Below are 19,675 nucleotides of genomic sequence, written 5' to 3'. Positions count from 1 at the left end.
ACTAGTGAATATAACAAAAAAGAAGCAGACTCACAGATATAGAGAACTAATGGTTACCAGTGGGGAGAAGGAAGCGGGGAGGGACAAGATAGGGTTAGGGGATGAGATACTAATTACTAGGTGTAAAATAAATAAGCTAGGGCTTCCCTGGTGGTGCAGTGGTTGAGAGTCCGCCTGCAGATGCAGGGGACACGGGTTCGTGCCCCGGTCCGGGAGGATCCCACATGCCGCGGAGCAGCTGGGCCCGTGAGCCATGGCCGCTGAGCCTGCGCGTCCGGAGCCTGTGCTCCGCAACAGGAGAGGCCACAACAGTTAGGGGCCCGCGTACCGAAAAAAATAAAAAAATAAAATAAATAAGCTACAACAATATACTATACAACACAGGGAATATAGCCAATATTTTACAATAACTATAAATGAAATGTAACCTTTAAAAATTGTGAATCATTATGTCATACATCTGAAACTTATATAATATTGTACATAAATTATACCTCAATAAAAATTTTTAAAAAGTCGAATTTTTTAAAAAAGAAATTTTTTCACAGTTTTATTGTTTCTAGCTACAAATACTTATCAATCCTCATTTATAAAAAAGGTGTCCAGGCCAGCCCTTGGCCTCCTCTTTGCTGTTTTGTTTAACTGTGTTCTTTACACTTTTATTAATATAGCACATATATATCACTCATTTCTACTTAGTAAAGCAATGGTTATTTGAAAGCAAAGCTAACAAGTACTTCCAAATTTAACTCCATTATATTTTATGTTTCAAGATATCAAATCATACTATACTTTCTTACTATGAAACGCAAAATGATATATACATGGTATCAGGGAGTAAGATTGGAGATAAAGATAATGAGTTTGTTTTGTAATATATTGAATTGGAGGTGCCTATGGGACATTCATGTAGAGATGTCTGTGGGTAACTAATACATGAGTCTTGAGCTCAGGAGAGAAATCCAGAGATATCAATTTGGAAATTATCAGTATATACAGATGTTGTTTAATACCAGGAGAGTACATAAGAATATCCAAGAAAAGTGTGCAGAAGAGAGGCAACGCAGGCCTAGGAAAGAATGCTATATTAACTAATACGTGCATCCACGTGGTTCTGAGTCAGAGAAATCAAAAACTTATGTAACAAAAAACTATTTTGTTATCTTAGGGTTTAGGATTCTAAGAAGGCTTTACAAAATGAATGTAGGGTAGCATTAGTGACCAAGGCCAAAGAACGTCTGCATATAATTTTTAACTTAAAAGTAAGTGAACAGTGAAAAAGTATTACTTGCCTTATATGAATTATAAATGTTCTTCTAACCCATGATTTAAAGGCCCTAAGGGAAACAAAGGGTGAACTGAGAGTAGCTGGGATGACCTGAACAACACAGAAGACAGAGCTACGAACTTTAAGTCCAAATCTATGCTAAATTTACCACACAGCTAATAGTCAAAGCATGAAAATATCAAGAGATGAAGCTTCTGAGCCTTGATCTTTATTCCAACAATTATAAGGACTTAAGGGGGGAAATGCCACAATCCCACTTTTCTGTATAAACAGAATCGAATTTTAGCAAGCTTAGAAACCTAATTTTTGTAGATTATACACAAATATTGTGAAGCCTATCTTACAGCATAAAAAATGGTATATTACACAATTTTCTGAAATTCTGTATTCAAAATTTTGGTTCAGTCTTTGGACCTACAATGTGTGTAAAGGAAAGCAAATGGGGAAAGGAGGAAGACGGGACAAAGAAGCTATTTTTTTTTTTCCCAAAACAAAAAACCAAGTTGGTTTTTAAAAAAACACACAAATGGAAATAGGTACATCATTAAAATGACATAATTTAAATTTAAAATAGACTTAAGCCCCAGTCTAGCTACTGTGCAAAAAGAAAATACCAATCTTTGTTTGTTTAGTTTTCTGTTAATACTAAATCCCTCTGCAATGAACAGAAAGCCAAATACAGAGTTTCTGTAAAGGAGAATGGATCAAAAGTATAGAGAATGTTTTATACAAGTTCTAATTACAGTACTACAAAACTAGTTCATAATGACTTAAGACTAATGAACATCTGAGCTCTCAAGTGGCTATAAATTAAGTGGTAGACTTTGTAGTACTGTTAAAACAAACCTTCCAAGAAGTTACTGTTTCCTTTGGCCAGTCACCAATAACTCCTGCCAAATCAGAGAAACATGAAAGGAAAAGAACAAAAAAATGTATAATGAAACTGAACGCAAACAAATGACAAGCAATATGGTTCACTTGTTTAAACAGATATAAGACAGTCAACTGACTTCCCCACAATTCACACCTAGAAACAGCTCTTTAGAATATGTATAAAATGTATTTTTTATCAAGTCCTCGCAACTCTTATGTTCTTCCATACATGTATATCAAACTCAAAACACTGGCCGTCCTCGATCTCTCAAATGAGAAAGCAGAAACAGGTATCTGCGCTTTACTTTAAATGTGAGATGATCTTTAGAGCAGTGATGTGCCAGGCTATCAATGTCAGCAATCTGAAGGGACTTAGAGATCTTCTAATTCAAGGTTCTCAAACTTTAGTAAACATTGAGAATCACTCAGATTCTTGCTACAACGCAGATTCCTGGGCCCACTCCCAGTGTCTCGGATTCAACCTGGCTAGAATGACACCACATTTGGGAAAACCCTGCTCTATTCAATCACTGCTTTACCCATTTACGAGGTAAGGGCCTACAGAAACTGTCATCATCTTTACAACAACACTGTGATGGAGATTCCCGCAGAACATGGACGGCCAGACACATGAGACATGTCGGGACAGGGATCCTAACCCGTGTTTGTGCCGTCAACCACCTTTACGCCTGTCGAGCTGCTCACAGGGCAGGGCTGTCTGACTAAGGAAAGGTTAAGATGCTGAGTGCCATGAAAGACAGATTACAGTGGGCTAACTGATATGCGGAAGCTTTAACTAAGACCAGGTACTCGACTGAATGCCTTGAAGAATGGATTCATCTTAAATAAGGGTAGCAAGGAAGGCAAGAGAATAAACATACAAAAAGACACAAAAGCAGAAAAGAAGAGAGCCTGGCTGGAACAGTGAGTCTGCATGTAGATGGGTAGGCTGGAGATATAAATTAGAACCTTGAAAGTCAGGCTGAGTTTGGATTAAAGAGCTGAAATATAGATTTAAGTCCACTCTAGTTCACAAAGAACATTTCTCTTACTATACAGATTGAATCTGATTTATAACCATTTTACCAGATCAGTTTTATAGCAGTATTATATTAAAAAAAATAAAACTTGCTAATCTCACTATGTTAGCAAAAAATCACACACATTTACATACACACACACACACACCCCTTGAGATATTTGCTAATGATAGGGAGATTAATGTGTACATGTATATGCACACGTGTATATGCACACATGTATATGTCAGATTACAGATGACTATCTCTGTGATCTGGCTCTTGCAGTATTACATTACTCCTGCAAAACGGGGCTGATAATGATTACAAGGCCGATTCACCCTGAAAAGGGCTTTGGCCTGGGTGTCTTCACTCTTGTTTAACCTACTGAAAACTATGAGATGGACTGGATTTACTTCCTTCTGCTAATTAAAAAGAACAAAAATTTAAGGATGAGGTAGTTTGCCTCTTCTTAAACCAGGCTTAAAGAGAAACAGCTACACATGGGTAGCTACACATTATGGTCCAAAATTTATCAAAATCTTAACTGCTGTAGTTTGGTAGTTATTTACCATTATCAAAAAAGTATGATCTGAAGTAACACCATAGTTAAACTCTGTTACTCATCGAAGTATGAAATCAATCCTGGTCAGTGAGTTAATTTAAGAGCTGAATGGTAGGTTACATCTGTCAGGGTGTCACACAGCTGGCATTTTTTAGGTAATAAAGAGCTAACTATCTTTACCTAGATATCATAACATTGTTATATATTTAATATTTAGCACAGCTTCTAAAAGCAGAAGTTAATATTCTGAAAACAAAAATATCTTTAACATTCCCAGGGAAACAAAATCAGGAAAATGCAAAAGTCAAATAAAATAATTTTAAACACATCTAAAGTCCATCAGTACAAAGAAATAAAACATCGCGGGCAGTGGTGACCTCACCTTTGTCCTACATCCCTAGGCCCCCTCCTCAGGCCTCCCCTATCTCAGACAACCACTAGGATACAGATTGTTTTGAACTTTCCCGTCTGTGGTTACCCACTTGCGTATTATGAAAGGAAATCACAATGAGTGACACGAGTCTTTCTGCAGAACTTCTCGTGTTTATTTGCAGGAACTTCTCTAAAGTCTAGTCCCAAAAGTGCATTTACTTGGGTCAAGGATATAACCAAGCTCAGTCTGAGTGTATTAACAAATTACTTCCACACAGGGATTGAGACAATTTACACTCACACCAGCCTTGTAAGAAAGCTGCCATCTCCTCATATCTTTGCTAGTATTTGATAATGCTCATCAGGGTGTAGTAAGTATTAGAAAGAAAACCACAGGCCCCAAATGGTGTCAGTTGCATGCTAAAAGCCCATGATGGCAAACCTATATTTTATACGTTACTTCACTGCAGTTCCAACCTCTCCCAGAAATGTAGTTTTAATTGAACAGTCTAGAATTTTCTGGTCAATACCAATAAAGTAACCCAACAAGTAGGCCCTCTACAATCCCCCAGAGGAAGAGGTAATATGCATGATAAAAGCCCTGTCATCCCTCCCCACGCCCATAAAAAAAGATGTCTGGTCAAAAAATAATCCTTTCTTTTTTTTTTTTTGCTAATAGCTCCCTTACTCCACCCTTCCATTTTTATAGGAAAATCCATAGGGATTTTCCTATAAAATCCCTTCCATTTTTGCACAACCACTCAGAGCACCCTTCTAGTTGCTAGATGTAATGCTGCCTGATTCATAAATAAAGCCAATCAAATCTTCAAATTTACTTGGTTGAATTTTGCTTTTTAACATAAGAAATATATTTGGGTTTTGTCCAGGTTCCTGACACAGAGCTCCTAAAACCCTTGGAATTTTCTGACAGAAGTGTCTTTTTTATTCATAAGGAGCCCCTGTCAATCACACCTCAATTTACACTAATGAGGCAACTTAAGTGATAAACGTAAGTCAAGTGTGTTCCTGAGTTCTGTGAGCAGTTCTCTCACGGGAACCGTCAATTTATTACCAGTTGGTCAGAAGGTTGCCTGGTACTAAATTTCCAATTATAAAAAATAAGCCAATAACAACAGTCGTTGGTTATTTGGAGCCTAGGATAATAAGAATATTTAAAGAATCATATCCATATAATAGCTCATGACAATGGCTACCATCACTAAAGACAACAGTGTTAGCGGTTACTCTACCCACAGAACCGTGAGCACAATAAAATGGACGCTTTCATAACACTAAGCTTTGGGTGGTTGTCACACAGCAAAAGATAAGCAGAAAAACGAAAATACTATCGGTGATGTTAACTAAAAAGATGAGCTCAACTTTCACTGCAGTTCTAAAGTGAATCGTATGATTCAGGCAGCCTTTGCTTGTTGCAGAGAGAAAGAAATAATGCGTCAGTTCATATTTCCTTGGAAAGCTTTTAAAATAAATCTGGCCAATCTAATTAATTTTAAAAATCTCTTGAAAATACTGAGAGACCAATACACTATTATGATTGACAAATGAGTTTGAAATACTGGTCTCCCTGACTCAGCCTTCAGGCCATAGCACAAATGTCACTTGTTCCAGCAGTCTTCCCAAGCCCAGGTCTGCTCGATCCCCTCCTGTGGGCACCCACAGAAGCCCCCCCTCTCTCCCCTCCACCCCAGCTCTACCACACAAGATGGGACTGCCTGCTCATCTCTGTGGTTCCTGCTGGAGACGAGCAAGGGCTTATCGATCATCTAACGCAATACCCGCCTATGGAGTCACTGAAGTTGCGAGTCAAGGGAAAGAATGAAGGAGAAATAAGGGAGGAATGGAAGGGAGGAAGGAAAAAGGGGATGCGAAGAGGAGGCAGAAGAAAGGAAAGAGAGGTAAAGGCAAAAGGAAAGGGAGGGAGGTGAGGAAAGAAAGACCCAGAGAAAAAGTAACTATGATGGCAACATACAGAGTGAGAAGAAGAAAGGGGGCTAGGAAGAGCTACAAGAAACGGATAAGCCAGACAGGACTGACCCAGGCTGCAGTCCCAACTCCATACCTTGGTAACTATGTGACTCAAGACTCAGTGTCCTGAAAGGAGGGGCACCAATTAATAAGGGTACAGTCAATGATATAATTATTTAATTCTACTTTGAAATTTAAGGCACGTAGTGAGAAAGAAACCTTTAGCTCACAATAATAATGACAGCTAGTAGTTACTGAACATAAAACCCTCACAACACCGTAAGGCAGATTACCTCACAGATAAAGAAAATGAGACACGGAGGCGGCACATACAGAAGGTGGTAGAACCAGGATGGGAATCCAGGCAATCCGGCAACCAAGTGTGTGCTCCGGTCCACCATGCTCTGCTGCTGCAGCCGGCGAGTTCTCAAGTACTGTTTGTTCCACCAGCTCAACACAAACACGCCATCCCCAAAACAGTAACATGACCCACTGCCCAACACGGTTGCTTCATTTCCATCGTTTTTTGGTGTTCATGAACAAGAATGTTGACAAAAACAGTTCACCAGACAGCAAACACACTGCTTTCTAGTATATGCATGACTGGGACAGTTAAAACTACAAGCCCTAGAAACTCTCTGTGTCGTGTCCTCAACCATAAATTGAATAATAATATATAGAACCTACATCTCATTGGGCTATTACTATATTTAAAAGATAACTCTTTTGACGAGCTCAGCACAGTGCTTAGGTAAAGCACTCAAGAACTGTGAGTGAGAACCGGGCAGATGTTGCTACAAATGATTCAGCAGCCATTAAAATGAACAGCACAGGTTATTCTATGGCACAGAAAGTTCATGAGTCATTAAAATGAAAAAGGAAGCCAGCTATAAAATAGTAAAAATAGTATGATATCATATCACAACACAAATATATGCAAGTAAAGAGACCACAAGGCAAAGATGGTAAAAGCTGTTATTTCTGCATATTGGGTTTATGGGTATTTTTCTTTCTTTTTGTCAGTATTTTCTAAACTCCCTATGACAAACATGTAATCTTTTGCAATAAGAAAAAACATAAGTTGTTAGGAACTTTGGTGCCCTAGGTCTGCTGATAGATAGCTACAAATCCAAAGGTTTATGAGCACTCTTTCTTCACCTGCAAAATGGCAGGAATTAACGTGGTCTCTGAGACCCCTTCCAGATCTAAAATTCTGTAATTTTATGAAATAAACAACTGAAAGAAGTTGAGGAGAAAAAGAAACAACCTTCCCTCTTCCTTCTATTTCTGACACAGCCCAGAAGGACAGCAGAGCTCAACAAGTATCCAGCGACGGGTTTTCTGACTGATTACTAAAGACATACAGTCATGTCAAGTACCACATTCAGAGAAGCTTAACCCCTGCTGCTTGCACTGGGAAAAAAGTCCAAACTGAGGACCAGGAGAACTAGTTCTAAAATTAGTCCTGGGAGTTCCCGGTGGTCCAGTGGTTAGGACTCTGCGTTCTCACTGCCGAGGGCCCAGGTTCAATCCCTGGTCAGGGAAGTAAGATCCCACAAGCTGTGTGGCATGGCCAAAAAATAAAAATAGTACCTAAAATTAGTCCTGCCACTATCTCAAGCCTTCTGGCCTTAAGAAGTTGCTTTGAAACCCTGGGCCTCACTTTCTCAATCTATAAAATGGGGGGACTGTGTTCTCAACTCTGGTTCTAAAATAGTATGAACAAGTGAAGACAAAGCAGATATCCTACTGGCATCATCGCATTTCACCACCACGAAGCAAATATGTATTAACTAATATTGGTTCAGTAGATGCTGCTTCAAAAGGAACTTCTGTAGGCATTTGAGAAATTTCTTTGAGAAAATGGAAAAGGATTGATTTTAAAGATAATATATTGCAATGGAAAGCTATTACTTTCCAACAGGGGTAAATACAGATCATAGGTTAACATCTTACTACAAATACAGTTTTAAAAGAAAGTAAAAAAAATCATCTTCCCTGTGGGAAAGAAAGACTATTTATTACTTAGGAATTCCTCCTTGGATAAGACTTCACTCAAGCAAATAAGTTCAATAAAGTCCATTTCTCTTACCCTTCTTCTTTCTTGAGGAAGGGCTATGATAGGGACACAGAATGAACTTGCCGACATTAACCATGAGAGATCAATGTGTGGAAGAAATGTGTGGGAAAGGGAAAGAGAGGAAGAAAATGAGCTGAAGAAAGGGAGAAATGGAAATGAGTCTCTTTTCAGTAGGGAGAACATGTGATAAGGGGAAATTTCTCAGAGGAGATAAAGAATGATATCCCTATCTTGCACAGTAATAGGTAGATGAATTCTAGGAAACTACGAGATCAGTTTCAGGACAAGTGGTTTGCTGAAATTAACAGAGAAATTCTAAAACCGTAAGGCTTCAGTGACCTGAGGTTCCATGCCAGAAAGCAGGTACAAGGAAGCAGGTCAGCATGATTCAGTTCCTCTGCCTCAGAACAGAACAGCTGTGACGCGCTCAGAGGAAGGAAGAAATGAAAACAGAGAACAGTCTCAGGAGCAGGAACAGCTTCTAGGAGCAGAACACTATCTGGGCTTTGGGATTCCAAACAGAAAGAAAAGTACAACACAGATTCTGTGCGTGATTATAAGGTGGGACACCATCCAGGCCCTGTGCTTAGTGGGAACGAGGGCCCTGTACATGAGGGCAGCATCATGGTCACCGGCAGAGCACAGGTCTCAGGCCGCCTGGGGAATCCTGGGGAAGAAAGCCTGGCCCTGCCTCTCCCAAAGTGCCCAATACATCATGTCAGGAAGACAGAATCTAGAAGTTTCAGCCTAAGAGATTCAAAGAATAAAAGAAGGCCACCTATCCCGTACACCAGCAGCCATCCTGGACAGGCACGCTGATTCATCCACGTTTGTCCTCTTCCACGTCCTAAAAGGAATGCAAAGGCCTCACACACTGACTTTAACAATTACAATTACAAACCTTTCTATCTCTGGAGAATTATTTTCTCTTTTATTAACAATATTGCTAATGGTGATAATTCAAATATTTAAAAATAAAACTTTAAGGCAGCATAAAATCAAATTTAAAAAAAGAGGAATAACATTATTGTAGAAAAAGCATCTATCAATAGTTACATGTTACATAAAGATTACATACCAACCATGCCACGCCCCCTCAAATGTATCGTTTTACGCACAAGACTTACCTTTCACATTAGCTCGACTGGTGGGCCGCCCTACATTATTCCTCTGGTGTTTGGTTGACAGATGCTTCCTCTGCCGAGGCGTGCTGGGGGGAGAGGGACCGTAAAGGTTCTCTGTATTTGTTTCATCTGAAAAGTCCTCAGGATCAGACTCAGAATTCTTACAAGCTGAATCTCCCAATGCGCACTCTTGTCTACGGAGCACAACAAGCAGAGAAAACATTCAGGAACGTATGAAGGGAATTCAAACTTCAATGACTTAAAATTTCTTTTAAAAACTCTCCATAACACTTCTCTGTGGATATGTCTCTTCCTCAGCCTTGTAATCTTTCTCCTCTATCTGTACTTGTAGAAACTCATGAAGAGAACATAACGACCGTGTTCCTGCTCTCACCACGAATAAAGAGAACTGATGTGCAGTTCCTGTTGTTTAGAGAATTCTTTCTAACATAAATGAAGTTTAAAACTAAAAACTTAAGGATCAGGGGAAAAAGAGCAAAGGACTAGAAGATACAAATCAACAGAACTAAGCATCACTTACGTGATAGTTGGTGACAAGCTTAACTGCTGAGTGGGCAACTCTTGCCCTGACGTCAGAGTCCCACTGCTTTCGCTTTGTGAAGCACACAGAACAGAAAGCATGACCTGAGCAGCAAAGCAGAGAGCACTGATGACATGTGGTAGGTCAGGGTTTCTGTGTTCTCTGATAAACACTTCAGGGCAGCACTCAGGTTAGGGAAGTTGAAAACTTCCCTAATATGGGAAAGGAAATAGTCAATCAAGTCCAGGAAGCACAGAGAGTCCCATACAGGATAAATCCAAGGAGAAACACGCCAAGACACATATTAATCAAACTATCAAACATTAAATTCAAAGAAAAAATGTTAAAAGCAGCAAGGGAAAAGTAACAAATAACATGCAAGGGAATCCCCATAAGGTTAACAGCTGATCTTTCAGCAGAAACTCTGCAAGCCAGAAGCGAGTGGCAGGACATTATTTAAAGTGATGAAAGGGAAAAACCTACAACCAAGATTACTCTACCCAGCAAGAACCTCATTCAGATTCGACGGAGAAATTAAAACATTTACAGACAAGCAAAAGCTAAGAAAATTCAGCACCACCAAACCAGCTTTACAACAAATGCTAAAGGAACAACAAATGCTAGGCAGGAAACACAAGAGAAGGAAAAGACCTACAATAAGAAACCCAAAACAATTAAGGAAATGGTAATAGGAATATACATATTGATAACTACCTTAAATGTAAATGGATTAAATGCTCCAACCTAAAGACACAGACTGGCTGAATGGATAAAAAAACAAGACCCGTATATATGCTGTCTACAAGAGACACACTTCAGTCCTAGAGACACATACAGACAGAAAGTGAGGAGATGGAAAAAGATATTCCATGCAAATGGCAATCAAAAGAAAGCTGGAGTAGCAATTCTCATATCACACAAAATAGACTTTAAAATAAAGACTGTTACAAGAGACAAAGAAGGACGCCACATAATGATCAATCCAAGAAGAAGATATAACAATCGTAAATATTTATGCACCCAACATAGGAGCACCTCAATACATAAGGCAAATGCTAACAGCCATTAAAGGGGAAATCGACACAATCGTAGCAGAGGACTTTAACACCCCACTTTCTCCAATGGACAGATCATCCAAAATGAAAATAAATAAGGAAACACAAGCTTTAAATGATACATTAAACAAGATGGACTTAACTGATATTTTTAGGACTTTCCACCCAAAAACAACAGAATACACTTTCTTCTCAAGTGCTCATGGAACATTCTCCAGGACAGATCATATCTTGGGTCACAAATCAAGCCCTGGTAAATTTAAGAAAACTAAAATCGTATCAAGTATCTTTTTGGACCACAACACTATGAGACTAGATATCAATTATAGGAATAAATCTGTAAAAAATACGAACACGGACTTCCCTGGTGGTCCAGTGGCTAAGACTCTGCGCTCCCAATGCAGGGGGCCCGGGTTCAATCCCTGGTCCAGGAACTAGATCCCACATGCCTCAACTAAGACCCGGTGCAACCCAAAAAAAAAAAAAAAAAAAAAAAAAACAAACACATGGAAGCTAAACAATACACTACTAAATAACCAAGAGATAGCTGAAGAAATCAAAGAGGAAATCAAAAAATACCCAGAAAAAAATGACAATGAAAACACAACGACCCAAAACCTATGGGATACAGTAAAAGCAGTTCTAAGAGGGAAGTTTACAGCAATACAATCCTACCTCAAGAAACAGGAAACAATGCAAATAAACAACCTAACCTTATACCTAAAGCAATTAGAGAAAGAAGAGCAAAAAAAACCCAAAGTTAGCAGAAGGAAAGAAATCACAAAGATCAGATCAGAAATAAATGAAAAAGAAATGAAGGAAAGGATAGCAAAGATCAATAAAACTAAAAGCTGGTTCTTTGAGAAGATAAACAAAATTGATAAACCTTTAGCCAGACTCATCAAGAGGGAGAAGACTCAAGTCAATAGAATTAGAAATGAAAAAGGAGAAGTAACAACTGACACTGAAGAAATACAAATGCTCATGAGAGATGACTACAAGCAGCTATATACCAATAAAATGGACAACCTGGAAGAAATGGACAAATTCTTATAAAAGCACAACCTTCCAAGAGTGAACTGGGAAGAAATAGAAAATATAAACAGACCAATCACAAGCAATGAAATTGAAACTCTGATTAAAAATCTTCCAACAGGGCTTCCCTGGTGGCACAGTGGTTGAGAGTCCCCCTGCCGGTGCAGGGGACACGGGTTCATGCCCCGGTCCGGGAAGATCCCACATGCCACAGAGCGGCTGGGCCCGTGAGCCATGGCCACTGAGCCTGCGTATCCGGAGTCTGTGCTCCACAACGGGAGAGGCCACAACAGTGAGAGGCCCTCGTACCGCAAAAAAAAAAAAATCTTCCAACAAACAAAAGCCCAGGACCACATGGCTTCACAGGTGAATTCTATCAAACATTTAAAGAAGAGCTCACACCCATCCTCTCAAACTCTTCCAAAATATAGCAGAGGGAGGAACACTCCCAAACTCATTCTATGAGGCCACCATCACCCTGATACCCAAACCAGACAAAGATGTCACAAAAAAAGAAAACTACAGGCCAATATCACTGATGAACATAGATGCAAAAATCCTCAACAAAAGACTACCAAACAGAATCCAACAGCACATTAAAAGGATCATACACCATGATCAAGTGGGGTGTATCCCAGGAATGCAAGGATTCTTCAGTATACACAAATCAATCAATGTGATAAACCATATTAACAAATTGAAGAATAAAAACCATATGATCAACTTAATAGATACAGAAAAAGCTTTTGACAAAATTCAACACCCATTTATGGTTAAAAACCCTCCAGAAAGTAGGCATAGAGGGAACTTACCTCAACATAATAAAGGCTATATATGACAAACCCACAGCCAACATCATTCTCAATGGTGAAAAACTGAAACCATTTCCACTAAGATCAGGAAAAAGACAAGATTGCCCGCTCTCACCACTGTTATACAAAATAGTTTTGGAAGTTTTAGCCACAGCAATCAGAGAAGAAAAAGAAATAAAAGGAATCCAAATCGGAAAAGAAGAAGTAAAACTGTCACTGTTTGCAGATGACATGATGCTATACCTAGAGAATCCTAAAGATGCTACCAGAAAACTACTAGAGCTAATCAATGAATTTGCTAAAGTAGCAGGATACAAAATTAATGCACAGAAATCTCTTGCATGCCTATACCCTAAGGATGAAAAATCTGAAACAGAAATTATGGAACCTCTCCCATTTACCACTGCAACAAGAGGAATAAAATACCTAGGAATAAATCTACCTAAGGAGACAAAAGACCTGTATGCAGAAAACTATAAGACACTGATGAAAGAAATTAAAGATGACACAAACAGATGGAGAGATATACCATGTTCTTGGATTGGAAGAATCAACATTGTGAAAATGACTGCACTACCCAAAGCAATCTACAGATTCATTGCAATCACTATCAAACTACCAATGGCAACTTTCACAGAACTAGAACAAAAAATTTCACTATTTGTATGGAAACACAAAAGACCCTGAATAGCCAAAGCAATGTGGAGAAAGAAAAATGGAGCTGGAGCAATCAGGCTCCCTGACTACAGACTACACTCCAAAGCTACAGTAATCAAGACAGTATGATACTGGCACAAAAACAGAAATACAGATCAATGGAACAGGATAGAAAGCCCAGAGGTAAACCCACACACATAGGTCACCTTATTTTTGACAAAAGGAGGCAAGAATATACAACAGAGAAAAGACAGCCTCTTCAATAAGTGATGCTGGGAAAACTGGACAGCTACATGTAAAAGAATGAAATTAGAACGTTCCTTAACACCACACACAAAAATAAACCCAAAATGGGTTAAAGACCGAAATGTAAGGCCAGACACTATAAAACTCTTAGAGGAAAACATAGGAAGAACACTTCATGACATAAATCACAGCAATATCCTTTTTGACCCACCTCCTAGAGAAATGGAAATAAAAACAAAAATAAACAAATGGGACCTAATGAAACTTAAAAGCTTTTGCACAGCAAAGGAAAGCATAAATAAGATGAAAAGACAACGCTCAGAATGGGAGAAAATATTTGCAAATGAAGCAACTGACAAAAGATTAATCTCCAAAATATATAAGCAGCTCATGCAGCTGAATATCAAAAAAACAAACAACCCAATCCAAAAATGGGTGGAAAACCTAAATAGACATTTCTCCAAAGAAGATATACAGATTGCCAACAAACACATGAAAGGATGCTCAATATCACTAATTAGTAGAGAAATGCAAATCAAAACTACAATGAGGTATCACCTCACACTGGTCAGAATGGCCATCATCAAAAAATCTGCAAACAATAAATGCTGGAGAGGGTGTAGAGAAAAGGGAACCCTCTTGCACTGTTGGTGGAAATTTAAATTGATACACCCACTGTGGAGAACAGTATGGAGTTTCCTTAAAAAACTAAAAATAGAACTACCATATGACCCAGCAATCCCACTACCAGACATATACCCTGAGAAAACCATAATTCAAAAAGAGTCATGTACCACAATGTTCACTGAAGCTCTATTTACAATAGCCAGGACACGGAAACAACCTAAGTGTCCACTGACAGATGAATGGATAAAGAAGATGTGGCACATATATACAATGGAATATTACTCAGCCATAAAAAGAAACGAAATTGAGTTATCTGTAGTGAGGTGGATGGACCTAGAGACTGTCATACAGAGTGAAGTAAGTCCAAAAGAGAAAAACAAATACCGTATGCTAGCACATATATATGGAATCTAAAAAAAAAAAAAAAAAAAAAAAAAAAAAGATTCTGAAGAACCTCGGGGCAGGACAGGAAAAAAGATGCAGACGTGGAGAATGGACTTGAGGACATGGCGGGGGGAAGGGTAAGCTGGGATGAAGTGAGAGAGTGGCATGGACATATATACACTACCAAATGTAAAACAGATAGCTAGTGGGAAGCTGCTGCATAGCACAGGGAGATCAGCTCGGTGCTTAGTGACCAACTAGAGGGGTGGGATAGGGAGGGTGGGAGGGAGAGGCAAGAGGGAGGGGATATGGGGATATATGTATACATATAGCTGATTCACTTTGTTATACAGCAGAAACTAACACAACATTGTAAAGCAAATATACTCCAATAAAGTTGTTTTAAAAAAAAAAAAGCAGCCTGAGAAAAACAACTTAGTTTGGAAGCTTTAGCTAAGAAACAATACATAATGGGGGGAGGGTCAGGAAGAGAAATCAAGCTAAAGTTTATTCCTTTAAAAAAAAACCATTTAGACACAAAATCTAGGAAAATAAATACTAGTTCTAAGCTCAAGAGAACTTGCATCATTTCAATTAACTAACCAAAAGCATCCAAAACCTCATTCTGTATCAGTTCATGTGAGATGAGCTAATGTGGTCAGTTGACTGGTTCAGAATGTTCCCATGGATACCAATTATTTTGGATGGGGAAAGTAGTACAAGGTCTACATCAGCTGCCCTGAAACATTTTTCTTACTTGTGTTTGAAAACATACAAATGTGAAATTTCTTTCTGGTACTAAACTTCTGAAAGTCACAGAAAACAATGTTGCATTCTTTTAAAATAAAACTTTGCTCAAGTACCCTTCACTTGACACAGAATCCGGTCTAAGAAAAGCATGTCTTAAATTCAACCCACGGGGGTTTAGTGTAGTTTTTAAATGAAACATGTGAAAGACAAAAATTCAAATAACTTGGGGTTAAATAGTTCTGCTCTGACATAGTAGGTGAAACCACATGGTGCCTGAAATAGCTCAAAAATGATGAAGCTGGATTAGATGAGCTTGAGAACATCGGTGGTTTTGCAAAAGCCCTAAAAAACAAACAAACAAAATAGTTCATTAAAAGTTCTTTAGCAAAGCCCTTAAACATAAAATATTTCATTCCAGGGCTTCCCTGGTGGCGCAGTGGTTGAGAGTCCGCCTGCCGATGCAGGGGACACGGGTTCGTGCCCCGGTCCGGGAAGATCCCACATGCCACGGACCGGCTGGGCCCGTGAGCCATGGCCACTGAGCCTGCACGTCCGGAGCCTGTGCTCTGCCACAACGGGAAAGGCCGCAGCGGTGAGAGGCCCGCGTACCGCAAAGAAAAAAAAAAAAAATTTCATTCCACATGAGCGCAGTTCTCAGCCGTGTGGCGCTGTCTCCGCCACCTCCACCTCCCCGTTAACCTATTCCCTATTAAGTAATAATTAAAGGCAGGCATTTGCCACTGTGGGAAAGGGAGGAGGGGTAGGCAGAGGGGTTGGATTTTCTAAGTTTCTTTTTTAAAGAACTTATACACAATAGCTTGCTTGGCTTCAGTATAAATTAAAAGGAGCTAAGCTAAGTTTGAGGTGGCACAGGTCGGTGTGTACTGTAAGAGCCAATACTTAGCTGATCTTTACTATCGGCTGGCAGTTGAACATTTATCAGCCTACCTCCAGGTAAGCCGTTATCAAATCTCAAGTTCATCCAACATTCACTATGTAACTTTTGCATTGATTCAGAGTGTAGGGTCTTTACAAACCTAGCATGCCTTCATTATTTTTCAGTATAGACACTCAAACTTTTTTCTTTAACTAAAATTCTTTTTTTTAAACGAAAGTAGATATTTTAAAACAAGATTGTCTATGGAAATGAACAAGAGACTATCCCCCCAACTAGACCTGAAGCTCCATGAAGGCAGGGACCTCATCTGTCTTTTTTACCACTGTTCCTCCAGTGTCTAGAACAGTGCCTGGTACAGATGACATGCCCAATAACTGTCTGCTGAATAAACGGATTTGTAAGGTTAACAATTTTATCTCTGATACTTCAGACATAATTATTATCTAAATTGTATTTTAATAAAATCACATTTAATAATTTGAAGAATGTAAATTTTTAAAGGCTACAAGAACTAAAGATAGACTTCTGACAATAATATTGTTTAACTGACACTGTAACCCTAGGTGCGAACATGACTATTTACTGACCAAAACAAGAGCAATGGAATATGGTATAAGGAATAATGGTTTTGGAATCAGAATGACACGGGCTGAAATCCCTTCGTTCCCACATTTAACAGTAAGAATACAAGTTTTAATCAAATTATTGTTTGCTTACAAACACTTTCATTTATTGAAATACATATTAAAAGCATCAAGAATGAGACATGCAAATAAAAAATCTGAAACATCTGTGTTGGCTGTTACTTTGCTGGCCTCCCAGCATTCACATCCTTGTATAATCATCTCCTCTTGAATGTGGGTTGACCCTGTGACCTGCTTTAACCAATGCAATGTAGCAAAAGTGACTCTGGGTCAGTTCTGGGCCTAAGCCTTAAGAAGGCCACCTTTGTACTCCAGGGCATGCTAGCCACCATGTAAGAAATTCAACTACCCTGAGACTGCCATGGTCTTCAAAGCCTAACTAGCCAGGTGGAGAGGCTGCATGAAGGAGAAACCAGATAGGTCAAAGTCTTGCTAAGCTCCCATCCCAGCTGACAGTCAGTGCCAACTTGCTAGTGTGTGAGTGAGGCTATTTTGGACCTTCCAGCTGTCCCTGAGCCCAAGCCAACACCACGAAAGGCAGAAGAACCACTCAATACCGTAACAGATAATAAATGGTTTTTACTTTAAGCCATTAAGCTTTGGTATGGTTTGTTAAATTAAAATAGATAACTGACAAACATAAAAAGTTAAACATTTTATTTTTACTTTAAGCCCATGAATGGGTTTAAATCTGCCACGACTTTGATGAGGCTACAGCCTTGTCTTTTGGTGTGAGTCCCTGAGAAAAGTCACGAGTCAACTTTGTCACATATACCACAACCAAAGCACTGCATCTGCCATCCCCACTCTCTAGTTCTTTAAAATGGAACAAGAATTTAAAGATTTTCAGAGGGTAATTTTTCTGGATTACCTAAACTTCAACAGTTCTCTCCTATCCCTAATTTGATGGTAAGTTTCTTTTCACGACCTATCTTTTGGAGACTTTCCAAAGCATTCCAAATTAGTTTATACAGAAACTACAATTCTCTTTTGCATTCACATCTCATATATTTGCATAATAGTTTACTAAATTCTGCAATTACAATTAAAGCGTACAATAGACCTAAAAAGATTTAGGAACAAACCAGGAACTCCTGATAAGCATATAGTTCAATTGATGGGAACGGAAAATCACAGGCATTCTAGAGACAGCCTATTAGTCATAGGCATTCATGATGCTGTGAGCGTCAGTCAATATGTCTTATAGAAGAAATGGATAGGGTTAGGTCTTGGAAAGGGTTACATAGATGAGTGTATAAGGCCTGCCTGGCTTAGATCTTCTAGAAGTCTTTTATTTCACACAAAGATTTTTACAAGGTATACTTTAGCAGTCCTGATGTAGGTCAAACAAAATAGAACACAAAGATAGAAAACATATATATATATATATATATATATATATATATATGAAGAAAAATTATCCCACATGGATAAACTTTACTCATCATTAAAAATAAAAATAATTACAAGCTATTTTTAAATTATTTTCAGATGAAGGCTTTCAGAAAATAAAATCATATAAACAAATATTACAAAATGCTTTAAAGACTTCACATTATTATTCTTCACTTCTGGTTAACCAGAAGATATCCAAAAAGAACTAGAACAAAAAAAAGAGAGAAAAGTTTTAGGTATTCAAAAACATATGAGTCATGCTATAGATAAAAGACAAGTGTGATTATTTCTATTATTTCTGCAATTTTACTGCCAACAGTTGAGTACTTAAAAACAAGGGGACAGGGCTTCCCTGGTGGCACAGTGGTTAAGAATCCGCCTGCCAACGCAAGGGACAAGGGTTCGAGCCCTGGTCCGGGAAGATCCCGCATGCCACGGAGCAACTAAGCCCGTGCGCCACAACTACTGAGCCTGCGCTCTAGAGCCCGCGAGCCACCACTACTGAGCCCGCAGGCCTAGAGCCCGTGCTCCTCAATAAGAGAAGCCACCGCAATGAGAAGCCCACGTACCACAACGAAGAGTAGCCCCCGCTTGCTGCAACTAGAGAAAGCCCGCGCGCAGCAACAAAGACCCAAAAACAAGGGGACAAAGAAAAAGACACTTTCAAGTGTGCGTTCTTATTTTTGCCAGTTCTAATGACCCCCAAAATGTGAGTATATCTATTGATATATCTTTATCCAAAGCTTTGCAAATCAATACTAGATTGTATGTGTACAGATTAGCAAGGAGACAATCAAAAGGGAATAAAAACTCTTCTTAGGTGCACCTGGTTGTACAGGAGTGGATGCAGGGAGCACTTCTTTCAATACAGGAAGTGAAAATAAGCACCACTTCAGTCTCACTGTGGATGCAATTTACAATGAAATGCCAAAGAAAAAAACATTTAAAGAAAAGCAACATAAAATGATGATTCATTCGAAGGTTTTTATAGGCTTAAGTAAAGAGAACTCTGGGACTAAGGCAGGGACATCTGAAAGATGAAAACCTGCGTCAAAGCTGGGAGGAAAAACAAACAAAGAGGCTTATCCCTATGCCAAGTGCACCCAAAACATTTAAAGAGTTTAAAGAGACACAAGACAAATGTTTAAAACTTTAAACATAGCAAAAAAGAATTATGATCTCCCTCTACTTTCTTGCTTACAAGTGAGAACATTTAAAAAATCCCCTTATTGTAATTTGAATTTATATCTGAAAAAAGTATTTTATGTCATTACTTCCCATGTAATTCTCAGAAACCAAGTACCCGAAGAGCCACTTTCTGTAG

The 19,675-nt window shown here is 38.8% G+C and overlaps 1 protein-coding gene across 7 annotated transcripts in view; it reads right to left on the bottom strand.

The window, feature by feature from the left end:
* Positions 1 to 19,675, bottom strand: part of MAP3K4 (mitogen-activated protein kinase kinase kinase 4) — a 117,998-nt gene that overhangs the window by 69,927 nt on the left and 28,396 nt on the right. For 4 of the 7 annotated variants that reach the window (XM_019951484.3, XM_019951485.3, XM_019951487.3 and 1 more), the window contains exon 3: positions 9,311 to 9,501. In XM_019951484.3, the coding sequence (XP_019807043.2) occupies positions 9,311 to 9,501 (191 nt within the window). Of the gene's footprint in view, positions 1 to 8,961; positions 9,031 to 9,310; positions 9,502 to 19,675 lie in introns of all 7 variants that reach the window. The other 3 variants (XM_033867943.2, XM_033867944.2, XM_033867945.2) reach the window with 1 other exon arrangement.

This window comes from Tursiops truncatus, chromosome 12, assembly GCF_011762595.2.
Source record: "Tursiops truncatus isolate mTurTru1 chromosome 12, mTurTru1.mat.Y, whole genome shotgun sequence".
NCBI lineage: Eukaryota > Metazoa > Chordata > Mammalia > Artiodactyla > Delphinidae > Tursiops > Tursiops truncatus.
The sequence above is the reverse complement of the archived record's forward strand: the minus strand, read 5'-3'. Positions and strand labels throughout refer to the sequence as shown.